The 23778-nt window shown below is 39.2% G+C and overlaps 1 protein-coding gene across 1 annotated transcript in view; it reads right to left on the reverse strand.

Moving 5' to 3' along the window:
• The window catches only part of NPAS3 (neuronal PAS domain protein 3), a 718494-nt gene that overhangs the window by 69860 nt on the left and 624856 nt on the right, over positions 1–23778 (reverse strand). Inside the window, exons 6-8 of the mRNA XM_046654357.1 lie at positions 18167–18186; positions 10039–10055; positions 9678–9684 (exon numbers count right to left, since the gene is read on the reverse strand). Of these exons, the coding sequence (XP_046510313.1) occupies positions 9678–9684; positions 10039–10055; positions 18167–18186 (44 nt within the window). The remainder of the gene's footprint in view (positions 1–9677; positions 9685–10038; positions 10056–18166; positions 18187–23778) is intronic.

The raw sequence follows: 23778 nt of genomic DNA on the forward strand, positions 1-23778 counted from the left end.
TAAGTATTTTCCTGAAAAGAAATTAATTTGGGGTTTTTGAAGCCTAATAAATACTGTCTGATTTCACGCTTCCAAAATAGTCCTTTAAATTTTTTCTTATTGTAAAGTAAAATAAATATGTCCAACAACAAAACAGGATTTCTTTTGAGCAGCCCTACACTAACACTAATTTTCTCTAGGGTAGAGGTAAAGAAAAACATGTAATAAAGAGATTTAAGAATTAAGTATAAGTGAAAACGACTGTTAAAACACAAAGAAAATTAGGCAAAACAGGCTTTTAAATTATGAAATGTATTCCATATATTTCCAAGGGAAAGAAATATCTATTTTTTATATTAAACTTGATGCTTGGATGAAAGAAGAATGAGAGCTGCTATAATAACAGAAACTGTGCTCTTTGTGGTCTGGCTTTCCTTGTATCATTCTTGTCTTAATATGACTACATTTTCCTTTATTTATGGCATTTCTATTCTGGGGTGATGGAACTACCGACAAGTGTCCCTGTCTTACGTGTCTCTCTTAAGATTTCCTTTTTTTTTGTTTTAGAGAGCATGGATCTAATGTCATTTTAAATGTACAGCTTTTTATCACTCGAGGGAAAAGCAGAGCCATGTTATATTTAGTACTTTCATTTCTTCTGATTAAATATGAATTACTATGAAATTTTTCTCATCATCTAACACGCCATAATACGCCAACAGCTTTTTAATACACTATATAAGCACAAACTTCTGCTCTAAGAGTTTAATTTGCCCCTCTAATCCAATCACATCAACCTTATTTCTCTTATCAGAGATTCCCATTTTGAATTAAATGAGCTCATTAGTTTTAATCAAAAGCAGAGAGATCAAAACTTAAACGTAAATGCTTTAGATCAGAACTGTCAGTCAGCCGTGCAGTTCTATTTTACTAAAACACAAGATCAGAGACCCTTAGAACCAATTTTTTCTCGTAAGGGATGCCGAGAGCTTGAAGATGCTATATCCCTTTTTTTTTTCCTTCCCAAGGACAGATTATACATTTAAGGTTAGACTTAATTTATAGCAGGTTTTCATCCTGGAGGAAATGGAAAAGTATGCCAATCTACTGTTGTCCCTTTCACATTTATTGGCACTGGTCCTCGGAGACTTGAACTAACGTGAAGCCATCAGAATCCACACCACAAACTCAGCCTTAAAAATTCAGCTCTGTTCAGCAAGATTGTGTTTGCAATAGCTGAGGGAAAACGAACTTCCCAGAGAAGTGAAGTATGTTTTAGGGCTATGGGCCTGGATACTCTGACCCAGGAAGGAAGGAACCACCTAGCTGTAGAAGGGTGAGGAATTCAGGCATCAGTAGAAATTATTATTGATTTCAGTATATGGAACTGCACAGTCAAACACTTAGTGTGCACATTAGAGACCACAGCAAGGGCACTTCCCGCTGGGTGACAAAATGCGAGACACAAGCTTTGCATGAGCTGTGGATGCCCAACACTGTGTCACGCCCTGACTGAGGCGGTGAGTATGGCACCCCCATGTGTTACAACAGTAATTGCCTAAACATACAGGGGCGGCATTAATTAAACCCAGGACAACTGGTGTGAGAGGAATGCAAGGGCAGGTTTTGCCCCATTGAAGCTGAGATTTAAAAGCTAAACTAGTCCTCAAGCTTTATTTCAAGAGCATGAGGGTATGGGAGGTAGTGGAGAAGGAGGGGGTGTGGCTTAGAAAGAGTCTGATTTCTGATGAAGATTTCTGCTTTAATTCCATATGGCTTTCTAGCTCTGAGGACAGGGGCAGAAGTAACGTGCCACGCTGTCCGTTTCAAAGGGACAAGTAACAAACTCATTCACAGCACACATGCACACCATGGCCGTGTTTCCTCAGGGCTAGCAAATACACTTTGGTTATCCCGGCTCTGACAACGGTGTCTCTCATCTAAAAAGACGTATGATCTGCAGATGATGGATAAGAGCACGAGCTTTAGGAGTTTGCAAAGTGTCTCAGGTGAGAAGCATGGATTTTGATGAAGGTCCTACTGGAAGAGAGCATAGAAAGCTTGACCTTGGTGATGTGCGACATGACTGTGGCACTGAATGGAGAAAGGCCGTGTGTGCGTGTGCGTGTGCGTATATGCACAGTGGGGTGTGTGAAGAGAAGACGCAATAGTGAGAAAAGCATCCTTAGGACAGGTGCTCTATAAAGACAATGGAAACTGTCTATGCCAAAAAAGCATTTTAAAGGGCTTTCTAGATATCAGATGCTTTTCTGTCAACTTTTTGAGGAAGGCCATGATTGCTGAAAGCTCTGACAAAAATTCTGGGATTCACAGAAGTTCTACCTGCTGCCTGAGACACAGGAGAAATTTATGGGTAAAACTAGATGAAGTGGTCAAAGCCCAGATGTGGCTGGTTTTGACCTATGACTTATAAACAACGAGCTGAAAAACAAACACAGAAACAAGACCTACACAACGAACAGCTAGATAAAGAAATACACTCTTTTGCTGAATCTCAAGGGCCTCAACTTTTTAATAAATCTAAATGATCCCATCACTTGAAATGTCAGTTTTTGCATATTTTGTAAAATTTACAGAACAATTTATAGCAAAAGTTGTAATAATTTTTATGTTGGCAAATGCTACCATAACGTAAAATCGTATCTGCATTATTCCACATCTGTTTACGATTCCCTAACTGGTATTGTAGTTGCTGCTTCCTTGTCATTATGTGGGAGCAGGACGCGGTGGGGAAGGTGGGGAAGGAGGAGGTGGCGGAGAACCATCTGGCTCTCACTGGGCAATCCCAGGGCCAGGTCCATTCTGAACACTGTCACTGTTCTCTCCAGGGTCCCCACAACTGTATGGGGACATAGCATAAAGGGGGCCTTTCTTTTTTTACACTTCAAATGCTTTCAATGCAATTCTAGTGTCAGAACCCTCCAACTGCCACCAAATCCTCATGTGTGAGGGAGAGAAAAGAAAAATTAAGTTTTGAGAAAACTTTGTTACTCCTCAATCGTGAACAAAGTATTTTTCCTTTTAAAGGAGAAGCGGAGTTGGGGTAAGTCATTAAGACAGGAAGTTAAATATATTCTTTGCCCACTTTATTGCCTAAATGACGCTTTCCTTTTTCAGATGCTCTGTGCACACAGGATAAACCAAAGTGCAAATAACCAAAATGACTTTCACAAGACAAAGGAGGAGACGTGGGTTCATTCTGCAATTATCTTGATAAAGCCAAACTGTTTCATTGGCACCTGCTGTTAGCCTTGTCGGATACTGATGTACTGTAGGACTTCAGAATGAGTATGTGTCAAGTATGTGGTAAGTTGCTTCTCTTCTTACAGGAGTTTTCCTCTATTTCCTCAGCCACTTGGAAGTTAAGTATAGTCACCTGGCTTTCTGTGGCCAATGAAATGTGAGCAAAAGTCACATGTCACTTCCAGGTGGAATTTTCGAGAAGAGCCAGCCATGAGGTGCTGCTTTCTCTTTCCCTCTGCCATGGTGACTGTCAACATTTCAGATAGTAGCTGCTCCATCAACCTGGGTCTTAGAATGAAGACAGTATGGAGCAGAACTCTCAGCCAACCCTCACAGAAATAAATCTTTGTTGTAATTTGTGGATTGTTTTTTACTGCAGCATAACAGCTCATAATGACCGATACAAATAGCTAATCTTTGTTATTATATAAAAAGAGTCGGTATGTTGTCCAAGTGTCCATATGTTGATCATGACTATGTTGTCCATAGTCAGTGGCAGAGCACATAGACATGACATGTTTGTCTGATTGCAAGGGTCATGATGTTCTTACAGTGTTAAAATACGCTGTTCTGACAGTTGCTTTTATCCTCATTTTATCTTTTATACTAGGTATTCCAGGGCAGCAGCGCTCAGACAGGTCTAACTTGATCCAGTATAGCAACTGGCACGGCTCCTTGAGCCCAGAGCAATGATTATATATATACATATACACATATATACATATATATTTACATATATTTAATATATTTAATAACTAATATTCATTAAACATTGAATTTAATGTAATAAGATCTTCCTGACCTAGTTTCCCAATAGTAGGCCAAGCATGGCAAAAATAAGTCTTTTCTCACAGAAATTGTCCCAGTGGATTTTATGTTTATCCAGGATGACAACTGAGATAATTATATGCCGCAAATTCTTCAATACTCCTCCTTCCAAAAGATAGAGCCACTTCGTCTCCCCTTGGTGTGGGCTGGGCTTGGCGACTTACTTCTAATAAATAGCACAAGGGGGAATTGGCCCTCGGTCATAACAGGCAGAGTGGCTTCCTTGTTGCTGCTTCCTGGGTCATTCACTCTGATAGAAACAACTGCCATGTTGTGAGGACACTTGAGCAGCCCTATGGAAAGGCCAGTGTAGCTAGGAACTGAGGCTTCCTGCTAACAGTCACATGAGTAAGCTCAGAAGTGGCTCCTCCTGTCCCAGTCAAGCCTTCAGGTGACTACGCTCTGACTGACATCCCCATGGCAACCTCATGAGAAATCTTGGGCTAGAAATACTCAGATAAGCTGCTACTGAATTCCTCATCTGTAGAAACTATGTGAGATAGCTTTGCTTTTTTTAAGCTGTCAGTAGTTGGGGTAATTTGTTATGCAATGACAGATAACTAATACAACATCCATGTAGAACCTCTTTTCTGAAAAATCATAGCCTTGTTTTGATATGTGACAACCATGTACGTGGGTAAAACTCGTGTGATAGTGAAAGGAATGCATAGTGAGAAGGACTGTCAGTACCTGGTGAATTCACATATGCAAGGAGCACTAGCTGCAACGCTGATTTTTGTGAGCAAGTTCTGTGTTTTCAAAGGTAAACGCTCAATTATTTTTTAAAATGTGCAATTTGCAAAAGATGCTATCAACAGTGGCATCTACAAGACTGTGAGATCTTGAAAGGCGGGCCTTGCTTGCCTTTTGTTGTATCTATTTCCTGCTCTTCTCCAGCTTCCCTCATGCCCCAAGTGCCTAGGACTGTGTTTTATGTAAGGAGGTGCTCAGTGTGCATGCTTATTAAAGTAACAGTCAGATGCTTTCATTTAAGAAGAATTATTCACTTTATTTATTTATTCACTGCCATTCTCTCACACCAAACATCTTGTCACAAGAAATCTTTTTTTGTTTTTCTCTTTTAGGAGACGGAATCATTATGTCCTCGTATTCATCTCTAAGGAAGCATTTTCTGCAAAATGTTATTTTGAGAGTCATGAACCAGTGGGTTTAGTAGTTAAAGGAGGATTGGCTTGGTTTTCCCCAGAACTAGAGAATACTTTGTTCTCTGTCTTTTAAGAGTTGTTTTTCATCCCACTGGCCTGGCCTCTACCATGTCCTAGGGCAACTCTGAAGGAGGTAATGGCCCTGAGTAGACTGGACTGAGATCCTTGCCCTTCGGATGTCATGCAAATGCAGTTCCAGCCATTACACTGTGGCTCAGCAATCAGGCTCTATCACCTTCGGTGCTTGCTCTGGAGTATGACAAAGTGGCCAAATTTATTTAAGTCTCATCAGGGCTGACCTGCTGCCACTCCATTGTGAGTCTTCAGCTTTGTTTAGAAACTTGTGAATCATTAACTGAAACTCTAGAGCATAGCTGTGAAAATAATTGTCATTCAATAATGAGGTAATAGTTACTCCTTCAGAGTAACATTAAAAATAATTCACCAAAAAAAAAAGAGGAAAAAAATAATAATCTGCCAATCCATGCCACCTGTCAGCACAAACTCCCCGGCAACATCCACCTGCCTGGGATGAGAATCAGAAGGCATAAGGCTGCCTTTCAGGTTTCCTGCGCCTGGCAGGGGTTGCTACTTGGTGCGGCTGTCCCCTGAGGGAGGAGAGGAGAGCGTTCCTCTGCCGCCTGCTGCGCCGCAGTCAGTGTTCAGCTGATACCACTCTGGGGAAATATACACAGTGTCAGAGTCAAGCTGCTACCAGTGGGTGTTTCTATCACAACTACTAAGCAATAGGAAAGTTCAAGGGGAAAAACTGGGTATTGTAAAGATAGCCGTTGAGAGTACATGACATCCAACGTGACCCATTCTGCAGCAGGCTGCGCACTCCACAGAACATGCCATATGAATACTGCAAGCGAGTGTTTTAAATCTTATTGGAGACTCCCTATAAATGTGGCCACTTGAGGGATCTATTCTGGGAGAAAAATACAGCACGTCCTCCTGGGATGCTGCTTGGATTCCATTACCAATATTGCGTATGGGATCGAGTGTGGCAATGCTTTTATCACGACTATAAAGTGGTTACGAGCCAATTCCTCATATAAAACATATTCAATAACATTGAGGGTTTTTTTCCTTTTCTGCTTCCTTTTTTTATTTCCTCCCTTTCTTTTCTTTCCTTTTCCTTTTTTTTTAACGACAAACATAATGTCAGACAAAGGGCATCAGGACTTAGTCTTTGTAGTACAAAACAAAATAACAATACATAAACACCTTTGTGAAGGCAGCTCGAAACCCCATGTTTTCTATTAAAAAGTCATGTTCAATCTTCACTGTTGATAGAACCGAATAGCTAACACAGAGAACATTGTATATCAGAAAGGTCAATAGTTATTATGAGCTACAAATATATTTTTTTCCATCCTTCAGGCTGTTTAGCGCATATCACAGCATGAGCAGCTGTCTTCTTTAATGCTTTTAAAATTAGAATCCCAAAGAGGAAGAAAAAATTATGGTTGCAATGATTGCTCTTTGCTTTTGTAAGTTTACTTTAATATACTATTTTATATACATGAATCTTCCATGCAGCCTGTCCATGGGGCAGTAACTGGTTGCCAGTATCGAGTTGAACTGCCATGTTTATTTTTTCAGCATTCTGGCCAAATCTCCATCTTAGGCACAGATGTTGTGGATATACTATATTTTAAAAAAGAGTTCTGTAGAGAAGTCTGGTTCCAGAGACACTCGCGAACACACACATATGCATCCTGCCTTTTCATTGCTTTAAAGCTATATGGCTAACTACAACAATGCCATGTGATGAGAAACAATTATGCAGCACTGGGGGAGGAATCAGGCAGTGATTCAAACCATTGATACGCAAAGTATCACTCTCCGTGTGCAGGCCTGGGACTGAGAGCGCACCTTCTAAGTTTTTAGAAGTTGATCTTCTGCCTGTCTCCGGAACTCCTTGCCCTTACTCAGCACATGGCCCTAAAAGACAGTATGAGTATTTTAAATGGCACAGATAAACACACATCAGATGTTTCATTATAGCTCCCTTAATCTCTGTTCAGTTACTTAAATTAAATACTTACTGAGTATCTATAATGAGCTGGGACCATTTATAACAGCGCTTATATTTTGGAGGGGGGAAATACACAATAATTTCTCGAAGTGATTAATGCCATAAAGAAGAGCAATCAGAGTCAGGGGCTAGAGAACGATGAGGGCCACGTTTCAGTTGGGTGGTCACGGAGGCCTCTCTGATGAGATGGCATCTGAGAGCACTAAGTCATGTGGATATCTGGATGAAGATACCAAGCAACACCTCTGTGCTCACGATTCACGTTGTAACTTTATGACTCCACATTGGGAAAAGGCTTACAGGAAACTATTATTTGGATAGATATGCACTAGTGACAAAGAAATTCTAGAGATGCTACCCTTTGTACTTCTGTCCAAAATTAAAGTGACACACTAAAAACAAATAATTTAACATGTAGGAAACTAAGGGAGGAGTTAACAGACAGAATTGTACCCAGTGATGTTGTCAATTCTTTGGGGACCTCTAAAGAGAGCAATTTCAGTAGGAAAGTGGGACAAAGATTGAGTAAATAAGTGATATATGTCTCTTTGGTGAATTTTGGTGATAAAAATAGAGACCTGAGTATGTTTACTGATTGAGGGGACTGAGCTTAAAGTTGTCTACACTGGAAATGCTAACTGAAGAATTTAAAGGCTAAGGGATAATTTAATAAGTAACCAAGAAAGAGATGTGAGCTTCTGAAATGGGGGGGAAGAAGGAGGACCTGAGAGAAAAAAGGGAGAGGGGGAGGGCTAGCGAGAGAGAGGAGTATGATGGGAATGGCATTGAACAACTTAATCTCGGTAGAGTGAAGGAGTTGGAGAAGGAGAGGATTTTGAGAGTGAAAAAGAGCTATGGAGCAGTCCACGTGGGAAAAACAACTAGGATCAATAGAAAATAAATAATAAGATTGCATAGTGGCTAGAGCTGCATGGCTGGCATTTCAGAGCACTAATTTTCTAGGGTATCCTAGTAATAATGGCCTTGTGGTTTTTCCGGGCAATGCTCAGGACAGTGGGTTTTCCCAGGGATGGGAGCTGGCACAATGGGAATGAAAGAAAATCAACAGAGTGCGGGATTCCCAAGGGTTAACAGACAAGGAGGTGAATACTGACAGTGATGAGCTGGGGAATAGGAAAAGATGACAGGGCATGGGGGAGGGGGGAGTGGTGACATGGGTAAGGCAGCCAATAAGGGGAGCTTCGTTCAGAGAATGGTTTGTGAGAATGTTATCTATTGCTTTTAAACAAGTTTATGTTTATATCTCTATTTCTTCTATGTTCATAGAAAATTTGGAAAATATGAAAAAGTATCAATAAGAAAATAAAAAATATTCCCAGAAAGCTTATCAACCAGTTACAGTCACTATTAACACTGATGTGTTTTGTTGTAGTCTATTTGCTATTTATTCATATATTTATTTCAAAATTGGGATCACACCTGTGTCTCCTGAATTTTTTAATGTTAAAAAGCCATAGCTTATTATGTGATAATTGCTATACTTTTACTAGACACTTTTTGGGGGATAAAAGTGTTGGGGCTCTAGAGGCTGTGGCTGCAAATTAGCTTTTTTTAAAATTTAAAAGAAAGTAATTATCTGCTTTGCCCATATCAGTACATCACTTTCAAACATACTCTTTTTGCTGGCTGTGTAATGTTCCATTGCATGGTGATGAATTTCTTTGAAATTAATCTTCCTTCAATTCTATTATTATTTCTTAGGGTGGATTTCTAGAAAGAAGTATTACTGGGTCAAAGAGCATGAGGTTTTCTTTAAAGCTAATATGTACAAATTGATTTCCAAACAGTGCTGTATCAGTTTATGTTTATCAGGAATGTTTGATGGTGTTCATATTGATTGCCATCTTAAAATATTTGTTCTTATTTGTTAAAAAATATTAAATTAGCAGAAGATATGGAGAGCATACTTTACTGGGGTCTCCCTAAAAAGCAATATGTACAAACATCTCTCATGTTTAATTTGCATTTTTATTTCTAATGAAGTTGAATAATGTTTTGATACATATTTATTGGCCATTTGAATTTTTTCGATGAATCATATATTTAATCCTCTATTTTCCAATTGAGTTTTCAGTGTTCTTATCAATTTGAATGAGATACTTATAAATATCTAGGATATTGTCTTTGACATATTTCTTGCAACTATTTCCCCATTTGTTTGCCTTTTACTTCTGTTTATGATGTTTATTGACACATATATGTTCTAAATTTTATATGGAGAAGTCTATACATTTTTCTCTTTGTAACTTCTTTTGTTGCTCTTGTACCTTAGAAAGTTTTTCTCAATTTTTTTGAACAGATATTTGGTATCTTAAAAATGAAGCATGGTTAGGGGGCTGGCCTGGTGGTGCAGCGGGTAAGTGTGCACGTTCCACTTCTTGGCTGCCCGGGGTTCACTGGTTCAGATCCCGGGTGTGGACATGGTACCGCTTGGCAAAAGCCATGCTGTGGTAGGCGTCCCATGTATAAAGGAGAGGAAGATGGGCATGGATGTTAGCTCAAGGCCAGTCTTCCTCAGGAAAAAGAGGAGGATTGGCAGTAGTTAGCACAGGGCTAATCTTCCTCAGGAAAAAAAAAATGAAGCATGGTTAAAGGTCAAGCATGATCGTGCCAATGGGTGGCTAAAGGCAAGTCAAAGAAGGAGTTTTTGAGCTTTTCAGTCAAGGAAGTGTGTGTGGAATAGTTACCCATCCTGGAAACTCTCCCTCTGGCATCTGCTGGCCTCCTTGAGCTGACACCATGGAGGAAGGTGGGTGAGTGATGTGGATGTTGACAGACAATGGCATTGAGAACAGGTAAAGAACGCTTTTTTTTTTTAAGAGGAAGTTTTTAAGTGATGATGTTAGGGGCAATGGTGCGGAAGTGGCCATGGGAGCAAAGTATGATGACCACTCCTCTTTCACACTGGGGAAGTCAGAAGCATAGGAACTGTGGCCTCTTTGAGAGTTTCGGGAATAGTGGCCTCCCAAGGAGAAGGACTGCAATAAGGGTGAAGAGGCAGAAGCAGGGCTTGTGGAAAAGACGGTTGTTCCAGGAGAGTTTACTCCTAATCAGGGTTCCCAGACAGAATACAGGACACCCTGTTAAATCTGAATTTCAGATAAACAATGATAGGTTTTTCTTTTTTTAAAGTATAACTCAAATATTGCATATAAATTTCTAATTTCACTGGGAATCCTGTATTTTTATTTGCTAAATCTTGCAACCCTGCTCCTAGAAGAATGACGACTCTCCGCGGCACAGAGGAAGGGTTCTGCGTGAGAGCAGTCACGTGGTTAACAGCAGCGAAGAAGGGAGGAGTTTAGAAGATTGGCCTGAGACGCATTTGTTGGACAGAGAGAAAGTTCTAAATGGCCAGAACTTTCTTACTGTAGAGTGTTAGAGAACTAAGCAATAATTGAATATCCAAGTGAATGTTGGTGTGATAATACAGCTTTTTCAAATTTGCCTTCTCAGATATGGGGTCTAAGCACAGCGGTGAATTTGTCTTTTCCGGTGTGAGTGTGTGTGGTCTGGGGGTGGAGGAGAGCCTGGGTTGGCAGATCTCTACAAATATCTCCTGAGCCAGTATCTTCTGCTAAATTATTATTTTTTATCATATAGGAGGAAATTGAGCAGCTAGAATTTGTTGGTTTTATTATGGCTCCATTCCAGCACATCTGAAGTGGTTATTTTTCAAAACGTTTTTAGTTAGAAGTACTGTATTAAATCCATCATCAATAAAGGAATGAGGGTTATTCATTGGAGAATATTTTTAGTAACATTATTTATACTTTGCAATAATTTACAGAAGTCAAAAATGGGAGATAACCCAATTAATTATCTATATATGTTATTTTGCTATTGAATATCTATTTTTGACATCTTTAATTAAGCAAATTTTCCTTTCTCTTATGATCCCAATAAGTTTCAATGACCACTGCTCCATCTTAGTACCTAAACAAAGTCTTCTAATCTTTTGCCAGAAGTAGCCCTGCTTTACTGTGAGGAAGACAAGGCTTCATCATTATGATCTTGGTCAGCTAATATATGTGTAGGCATCATAATATATAGGAAGGGATCATTTCTATGTCTGAACTTGATGTTAGGTCATTTGTATATTTTCTTCGAGGCTATGCATAATCTTCCCAAGTGGTAGGGATAAAAATGCAGTCATTTTTAATGACCCCATTTACATAGTTTGCAGTTAACCTTGCTGTAGAATTACCTTCTTGTCTTCAATTTAAAAAGATAAAGGCTATTGCTAATGGTGATGGGGAAAACGGGGTAGAAGTGGCCTTTTCTCAAACTGGGTGCAAAGCAAATTTGTTCATACTGATTACTGCCCCTTTCCCTGCTTCACATATAGCTCTCTAATGATGTACTTGCTATTATTAACATCAGTACTTTAGCATTATATCAGATGGCTTCTGGGTCTGAATTGAATATTCCATGATGCCAAATAAATATTTTAAAAACGGGCATCACATATTCCTTGTTGCCTGCAAGCTGAACGCCCCCACTGCCTTTGTCATAATTGTTTTGTGGGTAATCCTCTCACCTGCAGGGACACCAGGTATTTACGGTCGCCCTTGCTCTGAGTCTTCAATTATTTGACCTTACATGAGAATGAATCCATCTATAACAGTAGGCTATCCCTTGCCCATTTCTCCATTTTATCATTGCACTTATTCCTTACAAACTCCATTTACATATCATTAGTAAAGTTCTTAGTATTTTTCAACAGCTTGAGAAGCTGCATTTTAGAAATGACATAAAGGTTCAGATTATATACCTGGAGAAGATGCCCCTGTCGTGAGGCTTATCCTCGCGTTTTACTGAAAGCTATGAGCTGCGTTCTTCAGTTTCCTCTTTCATCATTTCAGTTACAAGCAAAACCAAACACATTCAAATAAGTATCCCTAAGATAGTAAATGATTTATACATAAAGCGCTTGAGATCGAGTACTCTTTTATTCTGTAGAGACTTCAGAATATTTTCCACTCATACAAATAATGCACAGGTATTGTAAGGATTACCAATATTAATTATTTACATGGGAGATATTGATTTTACTTTCTTCTGGTTTAAGTGTTGTATATTATTTTTTGGTGCTAAAATTATTTCATATTCTTTAAATTATGAACACCTAATATACCTGACAAATTAGTTCATATCTAAAGTATCAGCTAAAACATTTAAAGTCACCCTAGAAAAGTCTTTATTCTGAAAGCTGTGTCTTGTCCTTCAAAGTTTTTTTGTTGATACTAATAACCAACATCTACAGTCCTTTCTCTAAAAGTGGAATGCCTCTCCCTGACCAGGCGAAACAGCAGTGTGTACGTAAGTAATTTAGGGGAAGACAGAAGTAGTTTTAAACGGGAAACAAGGGCAAAGAAGAAATTATCTTCCTACCAAGAGAGTTAGTTCACTTTAAAAAGTATATTCTCTCTTACACAATTTGAAGTCTAACATTTTAGGAGATGCGTGTAAGGCCAAAAACAAAATTATCAATAAAAATTCTTGCTCTTTTGACAATTATTTTTCTTTCTCTTTTTTGGCTTGTTGAGGAAGAAAGCAAGCAAGCATTTAGATACATGCAGAACATGTAAGTAATCTCAGTAAGGTGATATTCTTGGGATTTTCCATATTTATGCATTTTTTTCCTACATTGTATTTTCACTACCCAAGAGCCCTGGCTGTTATTTTTTTCCCGAAGTCTGAAGATCACCCCACGGATTAACAAATGATTGAGGATTCTCTCTTAAAAGACTCTTTAAAAAACTGTCAGAATCAGCCTGAGACAAAGATTTATTATGAACTATTTAAAGGGCTTAATATATGTATCCCCAATGAGCCCTTGGAGCAAACTAAAAAGGAAGAGTGGAATTCTCAAAGAATAGGAAAAATTCTCCAATGCCCCACTTTCTTCACACCATGATTACTGTTTACTCAAAGGATAAAATGCCTAACCTGTCACACAAAGTCTTCAGAAGCCACAGTCCTGCTGATGTACAGTAAAAACAAAACAATGAAGACCGACAGTACTGTGCTTGAGAAAGGCAGCTGTAATTTACTTTCTAACCTGTTCACTAACACACTAATGTGGCTACATCTTGTAGCAGGAGCTGATCCCTGACCCATGCAGCAATCAAACAACGATCCGAGTGTTGGCTGTCACAGAAGCTGGGACTGTCACCTTAATTATATGTTCCTGGATAACAAACCTTCTCTTAATGAGCAACTTTTCTCCTATGTGTATTGCAACTCACCCCTTCTGTCCTTGAAAAGGCCCATTGCAGATGACTGCAGTTGGAATTTGTGAAGCATATTCATAAGCATTCTTCCTAACAGGTAATAAATACTACCTGAGCAGGCTGTTTGCTTTATGAGAATGCCAAGACATAATTAAAATTATAGGCTTGCACTCCTGGGAGGCTCTAGAAAAGAATCGCTAAGGCTGAAGGCAAACTTCCCAGTGAACTTAGAACCAAGCTTTTCTCTTCTCATATTAGTAATAATAATAATAATCATTATTGTAATGACTATCTTCCTTTCTTTGGGATTTATATTTGGCAATGAGATTTTCTCCCCCCTTAATTGATACGATTTCTGCACTAGTGTTTCTTCTTCCTAGACATGGGATTTCTTTATTTATAAAGAAAATTACATTTATTTATAAAGAAAATCTCATTATAACATATTCAAATTCCGATATGATCTGCCGACAATGCCCCAACAATTGACACAGGCATATAGGGGGGTCTTACAGGAAGGTTTCACAGATCTGTGAGGAGAAATAGTGCCTCTCTATGGAAAGACCTTTAGCATTGAGGGCAAACAGCAAGGCTCTCTTAAATATAAAGATTTACTTCCCTAACGTCACGAGCTCAGTGCTGATTTGGGACTAGTCTATCAGCAAGGTGAATGGTACAGACTGTTGACTCATTGGAGAGAGGGAAAGGACTTGGAGACCAAATTTTTTGGTTTCACTTTGGTTTTATTTTAACTTCCTTAAGACCTTGCTTCTTTTTCTTTTCCCTTCATATGAGTAGATATACTTTCTCTGTAAAACAGTTTTGGTAATGTATGGTAAGACATATAGTAATATATATAGTATTTAGAGAACTCTATTGTATTCACTTTAAATTGCCATGTGCAGCAGAATACATGAACTAATCCAAGTAAATCCCATCGCTTGTCACATGATGAGCACTCAGTAAATGTTAGCTTTTACGGCTGTAGTTGGTGTTGCTAATATCTCTGCAGGTGGGTTCCTAACATCTATTTTTAGGATTACTGGGTGGATTAAGGTGGAGGAAAGGATGGTAAGGCTCTGTAATCCCCTGGGTGCCAGAGCAGAAGATCCTATCCTGGAATAACAACACTGGTGCCATTGGGCAGGATCATGGCTACAAACATGGAGAGCAATGTGTGGCGTGGGGGTTGGACATGTGTCTTGGTATTAGGAAGCCTGAGTTCTAGGTTTGGCTTAGCAATCAAATAGCTCTACACTGTTAAGTCAGTCCTGTATCTCTCATCATCCATTTCCTTATCCCTACGAAGGGCACAATATTACTTCTTACCTAACATCAGGAAGTTGTTGGAAGAATCAAATAAGTCCATATGAAGGAAAGGTTTGATTAATATAAGTTAAATTTGAGCAGGCAACATTTGTTGAGTACTTATGAGGTAGCTGGTTCTGAAATACCATATCAAACGTGAATCTGATTAACATTGGAAAAAACAAAGTAGCTATAGACATGGTACTATTTTGTCCTCAAAATTCATATTTTCACTAACATTCTTGGTTGTGCTATTATCATCAACATGACTTCGGTTAAAATATTTTTAGGCTAATAAATTTCAGAAATGGATAGGAATCGTGAACCTGACTACAAGATGGTAGAAAAATTTTACAGTCACTGGTTTTACTAGAAAGTGCTACAGAATAAATGTGAACATGAGAAAATGCAAATGCAAAAAAGGAGAGTAGAGAATTAAACAGGGAATAAAAATGAGGAGGAAGAAAGATGTAAAGTCATAAGAAAGAAACTCCAGAGAGGAGGCTGTAAGATCATTACAAAGGACAAAGAAGGATGAGAAAAACACGTAGAAATTATATGGATGAAGCAGCAATCAAAGGTACAAAACAGGAACCCGGGAACATCGAGAAAATCAGGGAGAAAAAGAAGAAAGCAAGGAATAGGAGTGCTATTCTTACAACCAAATCACAGGTTTGGGTTTGCAAAGCAGCTGCTGGTTCTGGGTTGCAGGCGCCAATGACCTATGCTTTCCCCAGGCCTAAAAAACTGAAAAAGTATGACTTAAGACATACTTGGGTATTTATTTTTTTAAAATAAACATAACCATTACAAAAGCAGGTATCTCCAAATTTGCAACATTATGATATTAAATCCATATGCTGAGTGATAGGCTAGATTTTCTTAAGAGCCATTTTATTTTGTGCACACCAGCCTTGAGGTACAGGAGTCCGGATTAATGCCAGGTGATTTACATACACATTTAATTTACTTGTCACAACACTCTTTGAGATAAGCACTTTTATTTTTCCTGTTCTAAGGAGCATCCATTGTCTATGACCATGCACTCTAAAATACCCATTATTGCTTTATATCATGGCTCAAACTAAATCTAGATTTATTCATTGTAATTTACTTAGAAATCGTCAACTTTCTTTCATCTCTGCTGCAATATATTTCAAAGAGTCCTGGTGCATGAAGAGAAATGCCCGAGAATACTGACCAAAGGATAGTAGGAATTTGGAGTGATTTAATTTTTACTTTATTTTCCAGATTTTGTGAAATGTATATGTATAGAAATCTATCTCTAGGTACTTATGTTTGTGTATTTAAAGGGCTGGCGCTTGTACTGTTCACAACTTCCCTGGAATGTTCTGTTCAGCCTGCTCTGAGCAGTTCAGATTTCAGAGAAAAGTTGGTATTGTACATCAATAACTAGAGGCTGAACTTGTACCTTAGGAGAGAGGAGGAATCAGGATGCCTTGTAATGAACTCTAGGACTCCTTTCTATCTTTTGTCACTGAGGAAACTGGCTTTTCTCTCCTTATATATTTGACCATGATCAGAAGAAAAATGCCAGAGAATGCTTAGGTCATTTGACAATCCATAAGTTTACAGAAATCCTACAGCAGTTTTCAAACAGCAGCAATGGTTTCTCTGGCAAATCCCCTCTAATTACATCAACTTCCTTCTCCTCTCTATTCAGTGCTGGCTTCTACTGCTGTCATTTTATGAACCATCCCTTTCCAGAAACCTGCTTTCAACATTTTTAAAGGTCATATTTTTGCCTTTAAACGTTTCATAACACATTCAACTATAACACAACTTTATAAAAGAATGAATTAAAAATCTAAAAATTATATATGGATATAAGAAATAAGAAAATGTTATGGTAGTGCTCTGCAGTAGATGGCAACTAAGGATGCATAGAAGGATAAAGACAAAGACAGTACGGGGAGGGGGGGAAGCCATAAGGAACACCAAAACCCAAAGGAAAGGTAAAGGAGAAGGGTGAGAAAGAGCGAGGGAGAACTCCAAAATATCAAAGAATAGAGTTCCACTTACATGAGGTCGCTAGAATAGGCAAGTTCCTAGAGACAGACAGGGTCATTGTGGTCACCAGAGGCTTGGGGAGGGGCAGACGGGGAGGTGCTGTTTAATGGGTAACGAGTTTCGGTTTAGGATGATGAAAAAGTTCTGGAGGTGGATGGTGGTGATGGTCGCACAGTGTGACTGTCCTTAATGCCACTGAACTGTATGCTTAAAAATGGTTAAAATGGTAGCTTTTATGTCATGTATATTTTACCACAAAAAAGAGGCTAGGACTTATGCTTTTGAAAAATGACAGGATACCAATGAGCAAAAAAAAAAAAAGGAAGAAAAGAAAATAAATGTGAAAGTAGGAGTAAAGAAGGAAAAACAAGAAAAACAAAATAGGGAAGAACAGAGAAACCAAGCATGGGAGGAATAGAAAACTATGGTTTCCATCAAGGCTGAGGGGAAATAGTATCTGGAGGAACACATTTCAGTGATTTATTTATTCATTCAATAAATATGTGTGAGTCACACTCTGCGGGGCACTGGGGATACAGAAATGAATTATACAGATACTGTCCTTGGTTTCAAGGAGTGTCTATCTGGTGATGGGTTACCAGATCAACGAGACATTGTCTTGACCTCAAGGAATTCATGGTCAGTACTTCTCTTAACTTTATTTCATAGATAAGTTAGTGCCTTTAATGAGGTCCAGCTCTCCTCCAGTGCAGCTTTGGGATGGAAGCTGGAATTGTAGCCCAAGTTAAACCTACATTGGGCCTGGTACCACAAGCCCATTTGAGCATAGACTGAGAGAGCTAGGTGATCTGGAACAATCTCCCCATGTGTAGCAAGAAAAATGATAGCAGAGGAAGACAAGCAATTTGCCCAGGTTTACCCCATTCCCTAGAAACAGAGTCGGGGGCACCACCAAAGTTTCCTGAATCCCAGCCCAACCCTCCTTTGGTTAATATAGATTAAAAAGATTGAAAAAAACCCCAAACCTTTGATTAGTAGTCAGAACAATAAAGGTGATTCACACTGTTCCATCAAGTGCTAAGGACTTATTGAAATAAAGAAAATCGGAGAGGGTTTAATTTCAAGGTCATTATTTTACAGGACAGCAACCAATCACATAAATATTGGGATGAAGAAGGTACAATCAGAGCCAGATTACAAACACAAGCCAGAAACTGTTCCAGGGTGACTAATGCAATAATGTTGAGGAATGTCACAGGTCCCTATTATAGTCAAAGTCACTTTAACTAATTGGCTCAGGCTATAAAAACATACAATCTGGGTCAAATGACACTGCTGAAGGATGCTTCTGTGTTCAGACATAATCTTAAATCAAAGCTTCCCAGTATGAAGCCAAGAGAAAAACAGAGTGTCCAGTTTTTCTGGAGATCATGAGATATTTCCAAACTGGTTTATTTAATAGCAGCTAGCTTATGTGTCTATGGATAATGATGATAATATTCTGTCTTCCAGAGTATGGCTTCATACCTCAGAAACATACCACGTTTCAAGGGATACTGGGGGATTTGACTGACTCTAAGACACCATCCATTTTGAGATACCCCATCGTTTTATGAAGCACTAAGAAAAAAAAATACTGCCAGTTATAGGATCGTAAGATAGCATTGATTGTAAGATGCACCCTAAAGTCAGAGATGTTAAAATATGGGGTATTTTTGAAATCAATGAAATGGGGTATTTTTCTTGACTCAGGATAAGTGATAATTATCTTTCTTACTTTCAAAAAGGGAAATAAATCTAGGAATGTGTAGTCCTGTTGATTGCTTACCCTAAACTCTTCCTGTCTTCTATTTTTTTCCTTAAAAATACCCTGTTTTCCCCCAGGCATTCATCTCCCCCAAGCACCCATCTCTTCCACCTACGTACACTCTTCAGGGGAAGCAAGGTCAGCTCCAGGATGAATCATGATTGGTTAAAGCCATCATGTGTCTAGTTGCCCACAAGTGGTTTCAGAATTTATTCATTCAACAAGTATTTAATGAGTTTCTATGGTGCCAGTCACTGTTCTAGTTTCTGAAGTTACTGCAGTGGGAAAAAGAAAAAAAGAAAAAAAAATCCTCCCCAAGAGAGCCTACATTCCATTACAAGGTTAAACAAACAAACAAACAAAAAACACACAAGATACTTGTTGGCCTTTTGTATATTTTCTTTGGAGAAATGTCTATTCAAGTCCTTTGCCTATTTTTTAATTGGGTTATTTGGTTTTTTGCTATTGCACTTTATGACTTTTTTTATATGTTTTGGATATTAACCCTTTACCAGATACATGATTTGCAAATATTTTTTCCCATTCTGTAGGTTGTCTTTTCACTTTGTTGATTGTTTCTTTTGCCATGCACAAGCTTTTGCTTGATGTAGTCTCACTTGTTTATTTCTTATTTTGTTGCTTGTGCTTTAGGTGTTATATCTAAAAAATTATTACCAAGACCCATGTCAAGGAGCTTTATTCCTGTTTTCTTCTTGGAATTTCATGGTTTCAGGTTTTACATTTAAGTCTTTAATACATTTTGAGTTAATTTTTGTGAGTGGTGTAAGATAGGGGTCCAGTTTCATTCTTTTACATGTGAATATCTGATTTTCCCAGCACCATCTATTGAGGAGACTATCTTTTCTCTATTGAATATTCTTGGCTCCCTTGTCAAATATTAGTTGACCGTATACATTTGGGTTTATTTCCAGGCTCTCAATTCTATTCTATTGATCTGTCTGTTTTTATGCCAGTACCATACTGTTTTGATGGCTATAGCTTTATAGTATAGCTTGAGATCAGGAAGTATGATATCTCTTCCTTTGCTCTTTTTTCTCATGATTTCTTTGGCTATTCAGGGTCTTTTGTAGTTCCACATAAATTTAAGGAGTGTTTTTTTCTACTTCTGTTAAAACATGCCATTGGAATCTTGATAGGGATTGCACTGAATCTATAGATGGCTTTTGGTAGTATTAACATTTTAACAATATTAACTCTTCCAATCCATGAACACAGGATACCTTTGCATTTATTTGTGTCTTCTTCAATTTCTTTCATCCATGTCTTGTAGTTTCCAGAGTAGAGATCTTTCACCTCTTCAGTCCTATGTATTTTATTGTTTTTGATGCTACTGTAAATGGGATTGATTTGTCTTTTTCAGAAAATTTGTTATTAGTATAGAAACGCTACTGATTTCTATATGTTCATTTTGTATCCTGCAACTTTCCTGAATTCATTGATTAGCTTTAACAGTTTTTTGGTTGAGTCTTTAGGACTTTCTATATATAAAATTAGCTAGGATCATTCCTGAAAGATGCCACTCAAATGCACGTGTGCTGTTATAGAATACAGATCTGTTACAGCTAAACCTGTTGGCTTCTTGGACATTTGGTGGGTGCACGTTCAGTTTTACCTGTGCCAGCTCAGACCAGGACACGGTACAGAAACAATCCCTCAAAGAGGGCGACTCTGGCTGCAAAACCACCAGGGCCTTCCCATCACTGCCCCTCTTCTGATTGGTGTTTTAACAGGTCCTAGCGATGGGAATTTTTAGAACAAAGTGGAGTCCTTGGAGCGCTTATTTGCATGTCAATTTCCAGAATGCTTCTCCAACTTTTCCCCATGCCATAGCGATGCTTTTGTATCTCCTCTGCCTGGGAACAAACAGAGAGGAAGGGCCCAAAGTGGGTCAGCATAGTGTCCTGGCACTTCCTTTGGCTGAGTCTTTGCCCAGCGGGGTGGAAGCCAGACTCTTGCCTCTCCCCAGCGCCTCAGATCCCCTCAGCAGCAGTGCAGAGCTGGGAGGTCTGCTCTCTTTTTTGGGGTTTGGAGTGAGCAAGCACCTGACCATGGGAATGTTCCCACCCTGGCTCACAGGCCTTGTGCAAGTGACCCTGGTGGGAGTCTAATGATCTCTATTTGCCATGTTCCAACCATCTTTCCCTTTAACCCATCACTTGCCTGTCCACACTTCCAGCTGGGAATAATGAATGCGGCAGGTAGGTGGCAGGAGAAAAGTAGCATTTCTTTTCCTTTGGGACAGTAGCCAGGTTCTGTCATTATAGTAAATCTACTGTAAGTATCCTGCAGCACTATCATAAAACAGATGAATGAAAACATTTTTTCTCCATCAAAAGATTCTTTGAAGTTATGTTCTCTGGCTGAATCTCACAGAAGAGTGTACAGGAAACAATGCTGTGTATATGTTGATTGACCCAGATCCCCTGTCATGCCGGGAAGTTCCCTACATGATAGTCTCAAAAGCATTGCCCAGTCACATTTTAAGAGGCCTCAACTTCAGCCATTCCCCCGGGGATGCACGTAGCAGAAATTTGAGCAGACAACACTCGTCTGCCAGTTCAGCTATTGTTATGAGGGTGCTGCAAAAGAGGCATTTTGCACACTGAATCCCAAATAGTTTTTCCCCCGTCACCTGATGTTCTGTATATTAAAACAATATTATTAAAATCACATTAATTTTATCTTAGTAAATTTTTAATGTGCAGTTATAAGGTAATCAGGGAGGTTTTATTATACAGTGCGTGCACGTATATATTATAGCAATAAATCCTTGCCTGGTAAAAAGAAAAATAATAATAATAGAGAGAGGTTTCAGCCATGTAGGTGAAGGAGTTTGAAACATGTGCTTTCTCCCAGCAGAACTCTGAAGCAATGTTCCAGAAGTTCTGTGGTAATGAGGCTGGGTTATGACCTGAGAACCTCGGCACTTTGAGTACATTTCTGGAACTTGGAATATCTGGCCACCTGATGATCTAAATTACATATTTATATATTTGTAAAATATGTTCAACATTTTTCAGCTTGTTAGCAGGATCTTAAAGCATTTCTAATTGGCTTCCATCACTTGTATTACGGAAACCTGGAATAAATAAGAATTAATATTAGGGTTAGCCTCTCAGAATTTCCTGAGGACACTTAGCCAACAGTAGAATGTCCTGAGGCCTATCTTCACACTTGGGACTTCTTTTTTCTTTCTTTGGTGGTTTCTTGTTTGAATATTTCACCCATTATTGGCACTTACAACAGAAAGAGGTCAAGAGCAAGGCTCCCCAGTGAGGCTAAGCCATTTGTTTTCCAGTTGTCCAGCACATAGGTGAAGGGTTTACTGGAGAAGAATCCTGCCTTGGCTTGAAAAATGAGATTTGCCAATTATTTTGGTGATTTCAACACCCATGCTTTCCTGAGACTCTAACAGGTCTAGGGAAGAAGAAGCTACATAATTCACAAATTACACTCTGTTAACTCAGAATAACATCAGAAAGACCTGAAGCCCAAAAGTGGTTCCTCCAGCTGTCTCTCCCCATTCACAAACTCCTTGGGTCCAAAACTGCCTACCCTCAACCTTGGCTCTACCTAGATCTGAAATACAGGAACTGCTGATGTCCCTGTACCCTGATTTATTTTTTAATTAGAGATTGGAATTGGTGTTCTGCTAGCAAATTTTGCCTTTGCCACCAAAGTCTGAAAGTTGTTAAATCAAGTCTCATTGTGTCAGTAACTTTCTATCACAATAGCAGAGATTAAATTTGCTAATGTAACATGAAAGCCACTGACATAAGATGAGTGCAAATAGAAATCAGAATCTCCACAGACCTCCTAAAGGTACTGTTGAATGTGTAAACACATCTCTCCAGCAGTGTGCTCTTGCTAACAAGTGTGAGTGTCAAAGTTGCCACTTCCGTTTATCCTAAATGCTCTCCAGGCTGGACTGGGGTGAGGTGTGTGTGTGTTGGCAGGGGGCCAAAAGAAGGGTCTTCAAAAGTCACAGCTATGATGGATATCATCCCACATGCCTGCGGGGTTAAAGTCCTGAGGAAGGGCAGGCTTATTTGCTTCCTTCTTTTATTTGGTGAAGTGGGAAGAGAATGCGTTTGTGTAGTTAGAATAGCCAGGCTGGAGTTCCAGCTCTTCTGTTCATTAGATAGCAGTGCACCTTTGTGGGCCCTGGTTTTCCCATCTGTAAAATGGTGATACGTGGACTCCCACAACAGGCTCCTTATGAGAATCAAACAAAGTAATGGACATGAAAGCACTTCTTAAACTGTAAAGTACTTTGCAAATGTTAGAATATCAGCCCCTCTTACCATTACTTCTGCTGTTACTCTGACACCATCCAGTTTAGCCACCAAGTCGACCTAAACTCTGGCCTCCTGAGTTATGTTTTTCAGAGGGTGGGCTCTTTCTCCAGGTGGCCGGGGATGGGAGAGTTGGGGCAGGAAGTAGCAAAGAGTATGAACTCACTTCCTGGCATCCTGCGATATTATTCATTGGGCTTCAGAGTGGGACAGTATTTTCTTTAAATTTGAAATAGCTAGAATTTATCTCATAAGAAGCTGATTAACTTCCTATTCATGAACCACCACCTTTCTCCAGGGGACAATGACTGACTTACACATGCAGGGTATGCTTTGGTGCCATCTGTAGAAATAAAGCAGCTATTTTTGTGAGGAGAAAAGAGCTTCTGTCATGTGCCAAAGGCAGGCAGAAGAATGGAACACAAAAGCCAGTTGGGTGTTTTGGAGAATTGTCCACTAATTTAGTCAGTAAATATACGGGGGTGACACTGTCTTACTTGGAATTTTCAATCAATAACAGATCTGATCCTTCAGCATTCCCAAATAAGGCCAATTTTATTGTCCTTATTTTATAGCTAGAGAAAATGAAATCCTGGGTAGCTCGGCTCTAACAGTGACAGATGATAAACTAGTGTCCACATGACCAAGGCCTCGTCTTAGCGAATCTTACAAAAGAACGTGGCTCGGGGCACCCACTCCGAGCACGCCGAGTCTGGAGAGACGCGTTCAGGTAATCTCAGCATCTCCTTCTCCCTGCTGAGACGGACTGCCCTCTGCCTGCTTTCGCCGAATTTTTACTTGCTGGGATATTTTTAAT

The sequence above is a fragment of the Equus quagga genome, chromosome 2 (genome assembly GCF_021613505.1).
Source record: "Equus quagga isolate Etosha38 chromosome 2, UCLA_HA_Equagga_1.0, whole genome shotgun sequence".
Classification (NCBI taxonomy): Eukaryota; Metazoa; Chordata; class Mammalia; order Perissodactyla; family Equidae; genus Equus; species Equus quagga.